Source organism: Lycorma delicatula, chromosome 7, assembly GCF_047948215.1.
Source record: "Lycorma delicatula isolate Av1 chromosome 7, ASM4794821v1, whole genome shotgun sequence".
Taxonomy (NCBI): Eukaryota; Metazoa; Arthropoda; class Insecta; order Hemiptera; family Fulgoridae; genus Lycorma; species Lycorma delicatula.
In genome coordinates this window covers 29,622,686-29,637,367 of record NC_134461.1, presented here as the reverse complement: position 1 = coordinate 29,637,367, position 14,682 = coordinate 29,622,686, and the positions used below count along the sequence as shown (strand labels likewise).

At 34.1% G+C, this 14,682-nt stretch overlaps 1 protein-coding gene across 1 annotated transcript in view; it reads left to right on the top strand.

Annotated features, from left to right (window-relative positions):
• Fancm (FA complementation group M) overlaps nt 1-14,682 on the top strand; it is a 105,050-nt gene that overhangs the window by 50,597 nt on the left and 39,771 nt on the right. Inside the window, exons 10-11 of the mRNA XM_075370707.1 lie at nt 2,986-3,086; nt 5,127-5,255. Of these exons, the coding sequence (XP_075226822.1) occupies nt 2,986-3,086; nt 5,127-5,255 (230 nt within the window). The remainder of the gene's footprint in view (nt 1-2,985; nt 3,087-5,126; nt 5,256-14,682) is intronic.

Genomic DNA, 14,682 nt, shown 5'->3' with positions numbered 1-14,682 from the left:
GCTGCCATATTGGTTAAGGCTTTTTTTTAAAATAACTAAAAAATGTTTCATAATTTTTGTAATACAACAAAATTTGATAAATTTAATAATTCCTAAGATATTTAAGACTGAAATGACCGCCATTTTGAAATTTGTCAATGAAGTGAATCATTATTTTTTTCCTACTAAAAAATGTTAGTTTAAAATAAAGTTCAAAATTTTATTGCGTTATCTCCAATCGTTCTTGAAAAATAATTTTTTTCTTAAACAACACAGAATGGCAGACAGACAGAAAAATATGTTTCTGGACCTATGTTTACTGGAAATTTTTTCTTCAGTATGTTAAGTGGAATTACTTCCTAGAGTTTGGCCTCACCTTTTAAGGATACCTGGTATAATAATTCCTTTTCACAATGGTTAATGTAATAGTTATTTTTAAAGAGCCTTTGTTTCTCAAATAAAATTTTTGAAGCAATATGTTAATACAGTTTATCAGAGACTATTTTCATAATAATTTTTTCTTTAAATTTACTAAGCGAATTAAAGGTTTGTCACTGTCTCTGTCAACCAGACTGTTGGCTGGTTTAGGTGGGACAGGTGTGCTGAGTTTGTTGTACTATCTAACCAGATGACATCATCTGATTACTAATAACATGACACATTTGTATATTGCAAACATGCGTGCTGCACAAAATTAATTTGTTTATACTTATCTGTATTTTATTTTTTCCTATGTTAAGTGCATTATCCTTTTAGTGAATATCTACTTTCTTGCATATTTTTAGTTCATAATTGTTCTCTGAACAATTATAGAAGGTTTTATGTCAAAACTTAAGAGAGGGAAAGGGAAAACTTTCTATAGTCAAACTTGTGAAATTATGTGGAATGATAATCATTTTATGGAAAGAGAGACCAAATAGTACCAAGAACAGGAGGTTACAAGCATACCATTTATTATTCTGTGAAAAAGTGTATAGAGAGAACTGCTGCTGCATGTGGGGTTTCAGCCAAAATTAAAATTATTAGAAAAGAAAAGAATGGGATGTCAGAAGGTGAATACTCATTTCAAACCCCCAAAAAATATAAATGGATAATTTATATTTTGATAAATATCTAGTCAGGCAAATTGTTTATGATTTCTATTTGCAAGAAAAAGTGCTTCCTGCAGCTAAACTTATTTGTAATAAATTGAAAGAGGCTATTAGTTTTCAGGGTGGTATATGGAGCGTCAAGAAAATGTTGAAATCCTTAGAATTTTAATGGATAAAATCAAAAATAATAGAAATATTCTCATTGAAAATTATGAAATACAAAAACAAAGAATACATTATTTAAGATGTATTAAACGTTACAGAGAAGAAAAACGTCCTATTTGTTTATGTAGATGAAACATACATTTTATCCTCTCATATCTCAGACAAAACATGCTTGGACAATTCTGATCAGGGCATACATCATCCTGTATCAAAAGGAAACTGAGGGGTAATCGTCTATGGTGATAATGAAGTGGGATCCATAAACAACGCTCTGCTGATATGGAAAAGTAGAATGTCCAGTGGGAATTATCACAACATGAACTTTGAAAATTTCATGAAATGGGTGGAAAAAAAACTCTGTCCAAATATGCCCCCCACAATCGGTTGTAGTGCTGGATAATGCTTCATATTATAATAATCAATACAATAAGACATCTACCACAAAATCTAAGAAATATGAGATGGTATCTTGGTTACAGGAGAAGCTAATACTGTTTCATCATAAAATGCTTAGACCAGAACTTTAAAAATTAGTTAAGCTGCACAAACTAGGAGTAAGAAGTATATTTGGATTGCCTTCTGGAAGTTCTCATAGTCACACAGCCATTCGTCTGTGATTATACCACCTGGATCTAAACCCAGTCAAAATGATATGAGGGCAAACATAAAAGGATATGTGAACCATGTACAAGTTAAATGCCACAATTACATTATGAGAAGAATCTCAAATACAGAAAAATACTAGTCACCAATATGTGACAATGTGAAAAAATTATAAGATGAATATTTGGAGAAAGAATATTTAGTTGATGTTGAAGAAGAATTTTATCAATTTACGAGAAAGTAGTGATGAAGACAGTAATTATTCATCTACAATCAAAGATGATTTCAGCGACGAAGATATAACACCATTAGAGAAACAGTTTTTACATTATGGTAAGTCAAAATAAATACTTTTATTCTCGCAGCATTTATTTGTAGTTAAAGTAAAATAAGTGAAATAAAATATATATAAATGAATATGTGGAGTTAATAAATTTATATTATGTATAATAACATATAAAAACATTGAAAATAAAAAAATATGAATATGAGCAATATGTGTCATATGAATATGACACATGTTTTTTACATTATTAGTACATTAGACACAGCAGTTGGCGAGGGGCAAAATTTTAGCTGACTTATTGTACTTTAGATATCTTATATAAATCAACACACTAATTTTTTTAACCTCAAAAAATAACCACTTTTGATTGAAATAAATATTGGTTGATGAAAAACTGTTCATCCAGAAAATATGTACAAAAAAAGATTGATTATTGGGCATTTAATTGGAAATATTGTAGAATTTTTTTTTGCACATTTTAAGCCTAAAGTTGAATTAGGTTAAAAATACTTTCAATAAGATATTTGCTTTTTCTTCAGGGTTTATAAGGTAAAAACAGGAAACTGTCTGAAAAATCAGAGACCAAAATAAGACACTTCTGATTTTTTATTGTTATTTTGAACTTAGTTATGCTTCAAGATCATCAGTAAAGATATATTACAACTAGCATACCGTGACAATATAACAATTTATCATCATATTTATTTTAAAATAATAATTAAAGAAATATATATTTACTGAAATTAATCTTTTTAAGATTCATATTATTCCTCTGTACTGTTAAATTATATTTAAATAGTAATATAATAATTTAAATTATTTAATAGAATTTAAATATATATATTTTTATTTTTGTTAAAGATGCAGAAAATTCAAGAGAAAAATCTGCTGGGCTGTCAAGACTTTGTCATGATTCTAATTTAAAAAGGCTGTTGAATAATATTGAGAATCTAATTTTAAAGGTGAGCTTATAAAAACTATTTTATTAAATATCTATGATTCAGACTGTGACAAAAGCATCTGGTCATAAAGTGTTAAAAAAGCATCATCATACTATATATTATATATACTCATACTCATATATTATATATACTCATACTCATATATTATATATAACATATACTCCATGCAGAAATCCATCTATAATGTTGTGTAGCTGGGTTTTTATCTAAAAAAAACTGTTTTGTTTTTAGTGGTGGTTCTAGGCACAGCCCAATGAACATACATTTTCTTTGGCAAGGGGGAAAAACCCTGAATATAATTTACTTGATTGCTTTGTTTAAAAAGTTGGTCATATTTTGTCTTGCTGATATCAAACTATAATTTTCTAGCTTTTTATGTTTATTATGTTGGTTGTCAAAAAGTAAATTACATTATATTGTATTAATTTTGTTTTAAACATATAAATGTATTTTTTATTTCTTTATTTTATAATTTATGTGAAATTCATTTAATTACTATTATACTTATATGCATTTATATGGGTACATGTAAGTAGATATGAATATATAGGACACTTGTAAATTATTTTGTTTTTTGTTCATTTTTAATATGTAATTATTATTTGTTATGTACGTTGTACAGTGCATTTGGAAAGTTGCTGTGCACTAGATTTATGGACATGTAATGATGAAACTTTCTTAATTATTATTCTGTATATAGTATTATTTTATAGAAATGGATATTACAATAACTGGAATAGTTTATAAAAGATATTGAAAATGACTTCCTGCAACATTAATACAACACTACACATGTTTCAATTTGTTTTCAAACCTTTTAACCAACCAGTGTAATGGAATATCTTGTATGTATGCCATTATTGTGATTTTTAGTTCGTCAATTGTGTGTGGTCTGTTGCGATACACTGCTTGTTTCATTGCCTCCAAACAAAGTAATCTGGGAGAGTCAGATTAGGTGCAGATTAGTGCAGGCCACAAACTCCTCGAAATGATTGGTTCACTAGGCATTTCATAAATAAGTCGTTGACTTGTTAGATATGTGTGTTTTGGCGCCATCTTGTTGGAACCAACCATGATTGATTTACACTTCTGTTAAGTGAATAATGAAGTTTGTTTAAATAGCATAATAACCACTATTAACTTTATTTTCAAAAAAGATTGGACCCAAAATGCGCATTCTACTCAAACCGACCCAGACTTTAATTTTTAAGATTGTTCATGTAATTCATGAGGGTTAGTTAGATGTCTACCACAGTTGTGTATTTTGTGAATTAATGTACCCTTCCAGATGAAACCACACTTCATCTGTAAAGAACGTAATGTTGAGGATACCTACAGAATTTTGGTCAGTAAAATTTTTGTCAATGATTAACAATAATTTAGACCTTTGGCATAATCTGTAGGTTTCAGTTTTTGAATACACATTATTTTGTAGGGAAAAAGTTTCATTTCTTTTCTTATGGCTTTATGTGCAGTAGCTAGTCTGATATCTTGCTGTTGTGCTAACTTGTCCACAGCATCCGAAATATCAAGCAGCTTCTGTACATTTAGATTAGGTGCTCTTCCACTTCAATCAGCATCTTCAACAGAGCCTGTTGCCCAAAATCTTTTGATAAGAGTTTGAATTGCATTGCGGTGAGGAACAGGAGTATTTGGAAACATTTCAGAAAACTTGTGCTTCACTAAATCAGTATAATTGCCACCCTCACAAAAGATGTGTTCAACAAGGAAAATGTGTTTCTCTACTGAAAGAACCATTACATTTCTCACAGCTGTGGATTCTGATAAATGAAACAAACACAAAAAGAAACACATTTAATCACAACTCAGCAACTGACATCTTGGTTTATTTCTGAGCAATGTCCAGTGAACCCACTGGGCATCCAACCTAACCCTGGAAGAATAGTATGCACCACATAATTCTAAAGCATACTGCACAGTGACTTTCTGAACACCCTGTATAAAGAATTCAATTATTTGTAGTGTAATTTAATTTTATCACTTTTATTATAAAAATTGAGTTGTTACATTTTACATCAGCCAGTTACAGAATCTGATAAATACATCTGGAGTCATCCAAAATTTGAAAATCTTGTTGATGTGGTGAAAAAGCATTTCAAGTCTTTTGAGGAAAAAGAAGAAAATACTAAAGCTATTATATTTTGTCAGGTATTGTTAGAATTTATTGTCTATTAATTTTTTTTTTTTAATCTCTTATAATTGTTATCTTTGAACATTAAAATCTGCGTTTGCATAATGGTACTTACTAATCAGTGATATATGAGGTCTGTAAATGAAGTAATGAAACTGGTTTAGAAAAGCTTTTTATTTACAATCCAATTACCATTATTACAATTTACAGTCCAGAAACCAGAATATCTTTCAGATGGTCAATTAAATTTTTTTAAATGTTTTCTACTATTCCAAAATGGTATCCTTTGAAGTGTTTTTTGGGATGTAGTTAGTTTGATGTATGCCTCTCCATGCTCTAGCATTCTGTTTCTGGGTCGTACTCAAATATCCAAGATTCATCACCAGTAATAACATTTTTTTAGAAAATCAGGATCAGTTTCAATTTTCCCTAGAAAATCGCAACGCATTCCACCCTGTTGTTTTTCTGTTCAGCCAATTTTTAGGTTTAGGTTTTTTAGGACCAGTTTTGCACAAACGTTTTTCATGTCCAATTCATTTGTCAAAATTTGATGGACTGTGGTGTGGTTCAAATTCAGTTGTTCTGCAATCATTCTGTCAGTTAATTGCCGGTCATACCGTATCAAGTCTTTGATTAGCTCAACATTGTCATCACTTTTTGACGTTAACGGTCTTCCAGACCATGGATCATTCGCAACTGATTCCTGCCCATCTGAAAATGCTTTAAACCACCTAAAAACTTGGGCTTGTGACAGAACGTAATCTCCATACTCCCTTTTCAATTTTGAAAAAGTTTCAGTAGCATTCTCACAGAGTTTAACACAAAACTTGACTGCACAACATTGCTCATAATTAGTATCACTCATTTTTGTAATGCACAACAAAAAATCGATTCACGAAAAGTTTGTTTACATCTCACATGGCAACAATAGACTAATAATATTAATACCTAATATAAATCATCTGTTCATATAATCATATGTTTACTAGTAACTTTACTTTGGCTGCCAAAAAAACTAGTCTCATTACTTTATTTACAGATCTTGTATACATTATAGTAGATAATGTTTGCAATAATACATGGAAAATAAAGTTATAGATACGAGAAAATAAATAATTCATGATCTGTGTAATGTTTGATAAATGTAAATATTAAAATACTTTATTCAATAGGACTTTCTGCAGATAGTAATTTGAGAATAGTTATTAGATAGTTTTAGATAGATAATTTAGATAGTTATTAAAGAAGTGTGTTTAAAGAAATGTGTGTGAAAAAGTTTGAAATTTTATTTATGAAACATCATAAATGATTGTCTGAGAAATTGTTGATAATATTTTGAAGGTCCAGGTCCTGCAATTATAAGTGATAATTTTGGCATGTGCAGAATGGCAAAATTCCATTACCCATTGCTCGCATCTCATCCGGTATTTCTCAACTAAACATTTGATTTTTTAGATTCATCAAACATCTCATCCAGTTATTGTACTCTGTGGTATTTGGTTATTCCCACAGATGAAGATGCCATTTAAAACATCATAATTTTAGGCCATTCAGGACATTTTGTGAACCTTATAACAGTTAAGTACCATTCTGATCCATTTCATCCCGATTAGGAGGAGCATTCTGGTGGCAATCTGGGGACCCTTGTAGTTAGGCAGGATGTATTGGCTGATGGTTTAAGTCAATATATAGACCGCAGCATGAACCATGAGATTAAGCTTCTCAATAAAGATCTTACTGGCTTTGGAATTTAGAGACCTATGTGAGTAATCTCCATTGATTGATAAGATAACAATGGCAACACAACCGGAGCTGTATTGATAGTCGGATTTAACAGTTAAATTGGAAAATGGCGTCTCTGACGAAGAACTTCTTCACTTGGTCGCCCAGCATTGGCCCTCGGAATTATTGGCCTCTACTGAAGTCATCAATGAGCCGGCTGCTACTGATGAGCAGGTGCATCTTGTGGATTTGACAGGCCAGACTGATCAAGGCTTACATGATCGTCATTCTCTGGTAGCCCCTTAGTTTCCTGTTTGTTCCAAGAGGGTAGGGCTAAGCAAGGGCAGGTTATCTGGGACAAGATGGAGGTGTCTATACTTCTAAGCAAAGAATCGACCCTGGTTGGTGGCACGACATATACAGTTTTTCATGACTCCAGAGAGGAAGATAGGGTCTGTATGGCTGACTGCCTTGTTCTCCATGAAACGAGTGACCCGGTTTTCAGTTTTTCTGGCAGCAGGGTCAGACACTTATCCCAGAGACTTGGCCTATTTCGGTAAGTGCAGGACAAAACCTATTAGAATTTGCCTGACGAAGCGGGACATTTCTGTAGCTAGGAGCAAAACCACCTACAGTCAGATGCATCATGACACCAAAACACTCGTCGTGAGGTCTTCAGGCAAGTCATATGCCGACTTGCTTAAGTCGATGAAGGACCAAGTATCAGTTAACAAAGCTACTAATGTTTTGTCACTTAGGCGTGGCAATAATGACAAATTGATGATAAGGGTGAAAAACATTAAGGTGACTGAAACCTTTAAGTCAGTATTACAGACCAAGGTTGATGATTTTCAAGTAAACCTTCAATCGAAGGCTGACTGCCGTATGATAATACACCTGAGTGATATCAACGCCATGACGGAGGAGAGTGATGTCAAGGAAAATGTTGAGGCCATCCTTGGCTGGGAGGAGGAGTTAAGGCTGACTTCTCTTCATCCCGCCTTTGGGTCCATACAAAAAACTATATTAATTATGTCGTACCAGGCAGGCAAGAAGCTAACCGAAAACAGGGTTTGAGTTGGATGGGTGCAGTGCCGTCCTGTTATTCGGGGTGCAGTTCTTCGTAATGTGGTGTCAAATTGCACAGTGTGGATCGCACAGCCCTGTGCTTTAATTGTGCTAAGTCGGAGCATTGAAAGATAGTGTGAGGAAAAGGTCAGTTGCATGCTGTGTGGCTCGATGGACCACTGGTCATTGAGCAGTGCCTATCCTAATTTGAACTGAAGATTCTTCAGTTGAACACCAACAGGTGCAGTCAGGCAGTCAGCATTTGCTGGCAGGTGGCCCTCCAGCCTGGAGCTGACATGATTGCCATCTCCAAACTAAATAAGGGAACAGGTGGCTTGCAAACATAGAATATGATGCCTGCTTTGGTTTCCCCGTTGGTGGTATATCATGAGTCAATTCTGGGTGTGGTATGGGATACATCAGCGTGGATATAGGGGATGAGGTGATTTTCTCCTGCTACCACTCCCCCAACACTGAACTGCTGGTATATGTAGATTTCTTGGACCATCTGTTTGACTTCATTGTGGGGTTTTGAAGTCGGAGGATCTTAGTTTTGGGAGATTTTAATGCTAAATCCCCTGCCTTTGCTGGTGCCCAGCAGAATGCACATGGTAATTATTTTCAGAATTTTATCAATGCGTTGGATTTGATATGTATCAATAATGATGATCCCACCTTTCGGAGAGGTGAATTTATATCATGTCTTGATTTGACGCTCGTGAGCCAACATGAGCCAACATGCATGTTGGCTCGCTGATCTCATGGTGAGTCTTGGAAGAAGAAAGTTTGAGCAGTCATTCTCTCATTCTGATAGAAATTGCGGTTGCAGTCCGATGGCGGTTGTGTATCCAGATTTGGATGTAATAGGTTGAGAGAATCAGTTGTGGTCAGCCTTACTGAGGTTTCATTGCCTTGCACTCTCACCGAAGTAGTTGCTGAAGAGTGTGAGCAAGCAGGTGTTATTCAGGTAGTTGACAGTTTTAGAAAATCTGCATACTGGTGGACCCCACAGTTGAGCAAGGTGAGAGGTAGGTGCCAAGCCAAGTGTAGGTTATATCAGTGAGCAGCCAGACATCACAGTCACAGCCTTCACGCTGAAATGGCACGAGAAGAGTATCTGTTCAGCTGGCGTAACTACAAATTTGCGATCAAGGAGGCTAAGAGAGATGCATGGAGGTCTTTGTGCCAGGAGATTGATTGCAATGTGTGGGGGATGGCTTTAGTATAGTTTTGGGGCATTTTAGATGGCACCTCCCCACTCTCACAGCTGCCCAGGTTGTGGAGTTTGGCACCCTCTTCCTGAGGGCGGTTCTCCCAAGGATGAAGATCAACCTGCCTGTCATGGAAAACCTGCCATTGTTCAAGATATATGAGCTTTTCACGGCTGCATGAGGTATGAAGCCTCATAAGAGTCCAGGACTGCATGGGATCCCATCGGAGGTTGTGAAGATTGTCACAGAGGTTGTTCTGATTCCTGTCCTTAATAGCATGAACTATATGATCTTACACAATTACATACCAGAAGAGTGGAAGATCTCTTGATTAGTATTCATTGAGAAACCTAGTGGTCCTGGTGAAACTACAACCTATCAACTGTTGTGCCTGACAAACAGCTTTTGTAAGCTGTTTGAAAGGTTACTTGTCACTAGGCTGCAGTAAGAAGTCAAGAAAAGAGGTGGTCTGAGCTACATGCAGAACGGCTTCAGGCAAGGTCATTCTATGATGGGTGTTACAAAACACATTTTGTGGATTTGGCAGAATGGGTTGCCAATGGGACTTGGTGTTCCAGGAGTATTCTGGCTGTGATACTCCTGGATGTCCAAAATGCTTTTAATTTCATTAATTGGCTGTCCATCTTCAGAATTCTGGAGAAATGGCGCATTTCCCCACATCTTCAGAGAATTTTACAAATATATTTCCAGTGTAGAAAGGTGGTTTACAAACTGGGAAACCAACATCTGTCTTTCGATGTACATTGCAGGCTTCCTCAGAGCTCGGTTGTTGGGCTGGCGCTGTGGAACCTTGTGTATGAGGGTGTACTTGGCCTGACTTATTGCAAAGGGGTCTCAACTGTCACTTATGCTGGTGATTTAGCTCTCGTAGTAGTTGCTAGGTGTGAAAGACATGTTATCTTAAAAGAAAATAGTAGTTGTTGACAAGTTATACACTAAGCAGGGTTTGAGTTTATTTCCCCGCAAAACTAAAGCAGTAGTCTTGGCTGGAAGGAGGCAGCTAGAGCCTATATATTTCGATTTGAAGAGGCACTCCATAGTTCCGAACAATGAAGTTAAATACTTCGGCATCTGCATTGACCATAGGCGCTCATTTCTGCATATGTCGGCCAAGTTGCGAAGAATGCTGAGAAGACTTGCTAGGCTCTGAGTAGGATACTCACAAATGTAGGTGGCCCTAAATCTTCCAGGCATAAGATATATATGTAATTAACTCTCTAATTCTTTATGTGATCCCTGTATAGAAAAAAGCCATGAGTTCAAAGAGAAATGTACGCACATGGAGGGTTTACAGAGGCGTATGTCCCTGAGAGTATGCTCTGCATACAGGACTGTCTTGGCTGAGGCAGTCTGTTATACTAGGAATGTCACGTCGAGTTGCTTGCTAAAGTGAGGTGCGCAACCTATTCAGGTATGAACAAAAGCGAGATGTACGACCTTTTGTTAGAGCGATGGCAGGTCTGTTGGAGTGAAGCTTCCACCAGTGCATGGACTAGACACTTGATCAAAGAGGTTAAACTGTGGGTCCTGAGGGGATTTGGTGAGCTCAGTTATGAGCTCACACATTTCGTGACGGGCCATGGCTGTTTCCATTAATATCTCCACAGGTTCAAGAGAATGGATGCTCTGCAATGAGGAATCATGGGATTCCATCTCCCGTTTGGTTACCCGTATTATTAGGAGTAAGGAGTCAGAAGCGAGGATAGAATAGCCTGAGAAAGTTCTAGGTATTCCAGCTTCTAGGTGAAGAATTAGATCAGAGAGCTAGAGGGATATGAATAGCCTCCTGTGGAGCCATAGTTCATTCGTGCTTGCGTAGATGGGCTAAGGTGATGATGCACGAGGTCTCTCGAAACCCTGAGTTTGAAGGCAATCCCTGGGGCTGAGAGTGCTTCATTGTGGCCTGGCCCCCGTGGGGAGAAATGGTGAGATAGGAGTTTTAGTCAGTAGGGTGCAGGTATACATATGCTCTTAACAACATCTAGTGGAACCTGTCCAAGTCTGACACTGCATCATTTATGGGGTATGTGTAAATAGCACTTCTCAGACTCATCAATACAAAAAAAATGTTCCAGTCTGAAATTAAATTTTCAGAGATGTTTTAAACTGTAGGAAAAGTTGTGTGCTAAGATAACTTTACCCATAAATTTGAGTTCAAGAATCATACTTTAAAAACAGTACATGCTAAATCAAATATATGTAATATTTTGTTGTAATACCCAAACAGATCTCTGTTACAAGATCTCTTATACAATTATGGAAAATAATTTCTCATTATTTTCTTACATTGTATAAGTAACTGCTAATTTTCTGCTGGCTATTGTATATAGTGTCATATGTAATGTTGGTGGATATAAATAAATCATTATAACATTTTCATGAAAATCATGTTGAAAAATAACTTTTAATTATTTACTTATTACATTGTTACTGTTCTGTTGTAAGATAGAGTAGCACACTCAGACAGAAGTAATACAGAAATTAATATTCAGCAAGATTCTAGATTACATTAAAAAAATATAACAATTTACACAGGATCCAACCAACAAATTTCCAACGGCAATTAAAAATATTATACCAGCTACTTGAAAATGTTTCCTTAAACAAATCCACCTGACCCAGAATTCCTATATACCCTGCCATGAATTACTAAAGTGCCTGAGCCCACAAAACCATTGCCAAAATTAGCCTGATACATGGATAAGAGTATCAGAAAATATGAATATATCGCTAAGATTAAAAGAAGTGCAGACCTCATGTTTATGATAAAAAAAAATCATTATATCCCTCAATTTAACATTAGGATCATTTGACACGAACAAACCTGTACATTGACATTCCAGTAACAGAAACAATTGCTATTCTTGATTATAAAAAATATCAGAACATATCTGAGAAATATATTATTAAAAATACATATTGTACGTTAATAAAAACAAAATTACTTCCAACAAGTATAAAGTACTTGTTGCATTCCAACATAGATACAAGATAAAACAGTTTTCAGAATAGCCTCATACAATTTAAAATAGCAATTGTAACAGGAAATTTCTGATTCTTTAATTGTCAGCACACACAATGTCACAATATAGCCATATCACACATTTCCTGTTTTACATACAACTGTCCTAAAGAATGTTTATTTGGTATTGTGTATGTCGCAGTGAAAATGTCAGTAATTGAATGGTGCACAAATATAAAATTTTGTTATGCTTAAAAAATCATTAGACATAAATGATGCTTGAAAAGCATAAGGAGAATTGTGAATGAATATAATAGCAGTTTGCGATTGATATAAGCATTTAGTGATGTTGATGTGATTGGTGGTGTCACCGTTTGGTGACATTCGTAGTGGTGCCTGTATAACTCATTTAGTGAAGAAAATATTAAGGATGTTAAAAATATTGTTCAAAGTGACATAAGAAAAACTCTCAAGGAAATAGCATCAGTAGTTGGGATATCAGTTGAAAGTACTTTCCATAATAAAAAAATTTGATCTGAACACCACATGACTTCCTTGTATGCCTATTAAATTACATATACACATTTTTTAAAATGAAAAGTGCATAAAATTTTATTTCATTAATAACTTCTAATATTTTTCCATTTTCTTATTTTTATTGTTATTATTTGTTGTAAAAACCTTTTTACAATCAGAGGTTAATAATTATTAATAAATCAATATATTTTAATTTAAAAAAAAGGAATTGAAGTCAGATTCTCGCCTATATGCCTTCCCCTTGTAAGCCCAAATATTTCATTAATTAAAATTTTATTTGGCTATAACTCTGGAACCAATGAAAATAAGTACCACTTATGATTATCACTGAAAAGCCCTCAATGAGGGCTTATGGGCTTATTACTGCAGTTAAGAAAAAGTCAAAAATCCAAATTCCTTTTTTTTACACACTTTTGGTCCAGTCGATTGCAATCAAAAGGGAAGGTACACAACTAGATGTTACAACAGTCTGAAATCCAAAATTTCAACATCCTATGGCTAATCATTTTTGAGTTATGCAAGATACATATGTATGTACAGATGTTATGCTGAAACTAGTCAAAATAGATTCAGGGATGGTCAAAATGGATATTTCCATTGAAATCTGAAAACCGAAATTTTTCACAATCACAGTACTTCCTTTAATTCGTACAAGGAAGTAAAAAGATTTATCAACACACCCTGAAATGTCTGTGTTGCCTGCAGATCAGAAAGAAACTCACATGACACTGCCAAGAGACCTCATCACTGTGGCTGATCAAGATGAAAATTTTCTGAGCAAGATCACAACAGGAGATGAAACAATGATTTTTTTTTTTTTTGAGGCAGACAAAACACCAATTTTTCAGAGTAGAAGTCAACCATATCCACAGTCACATTTAATTTGCAGGATATTATTCACTATTAATTCATTCTTGATAGGCAGAGTGAACAAAGGTATGTTAATATCTTTCATTGTACTCTAAAACTTTTTCATGTGAGCAATTTTTGAAAATTAAAACTAATCTGTGAAAACATTTCTTACCTATCTTGTATTATACACATTATAAAAGTCGTTGTATGGACTTTTATTTCCAGCACTCTACCAGAAATCTTACCAAATAATATGCTCACAAAATAACATAATAAAATAGATGTTAATCACACTCACACTGTCTTGTATAAAGCCAACTCAAGGCAGTATGAACTATTACTTACATTCAAACAAACAAAATAATGAATTAAATAAAATACTGCAAATTAAAATTTATTGCTGAATATGAACACAATAAATAATTAAATTTTCTTGACCTTACTTCACAAAAAGCAACTAATAAATTTACATTTTTAAAATATGTCACATAAAACTAAAATGACAAACACTCTCATTCACAACACATAAAACCTCTCAGCCATACATAAACTATCTGTTTTTATAAGTATGATTAACTTCTCAACACACTTGAAAAATAAATATTCATCAGTAAATTATATTCTTTCAGAACTATGAGCAAAAACAAACCGTTATACACCGAACACAGCCTCCTCTTAACAAACTCATTGCTCCTATAATATATAAACCACTTTACTACATAGTCTTGTACTAAATTGATCAAAATGAATGGAGCTTCAAACAAATATACAATGAGCACTTAAAATCCATCCATTACAACTTAAAGAATCAACATTTGCTTACTGTATCAGAAAAATATCACAAATCAATCTACATTGATAGCCTTGATATTCTACACTTACATTAAAACGACACTTGAATGCTGTGAAATATATTAAATTGCACAATTTAAACTAACACACTTTTTGATCACATTCTAATTACATTTCTGCCTTATTATTAAAGAAAAACTAGTAACATGTGATACCAGAGTAAGACCATTTATTTAAATAATTTATTTTAATTTTTTTAACCAGGGATAGTTATTTAAG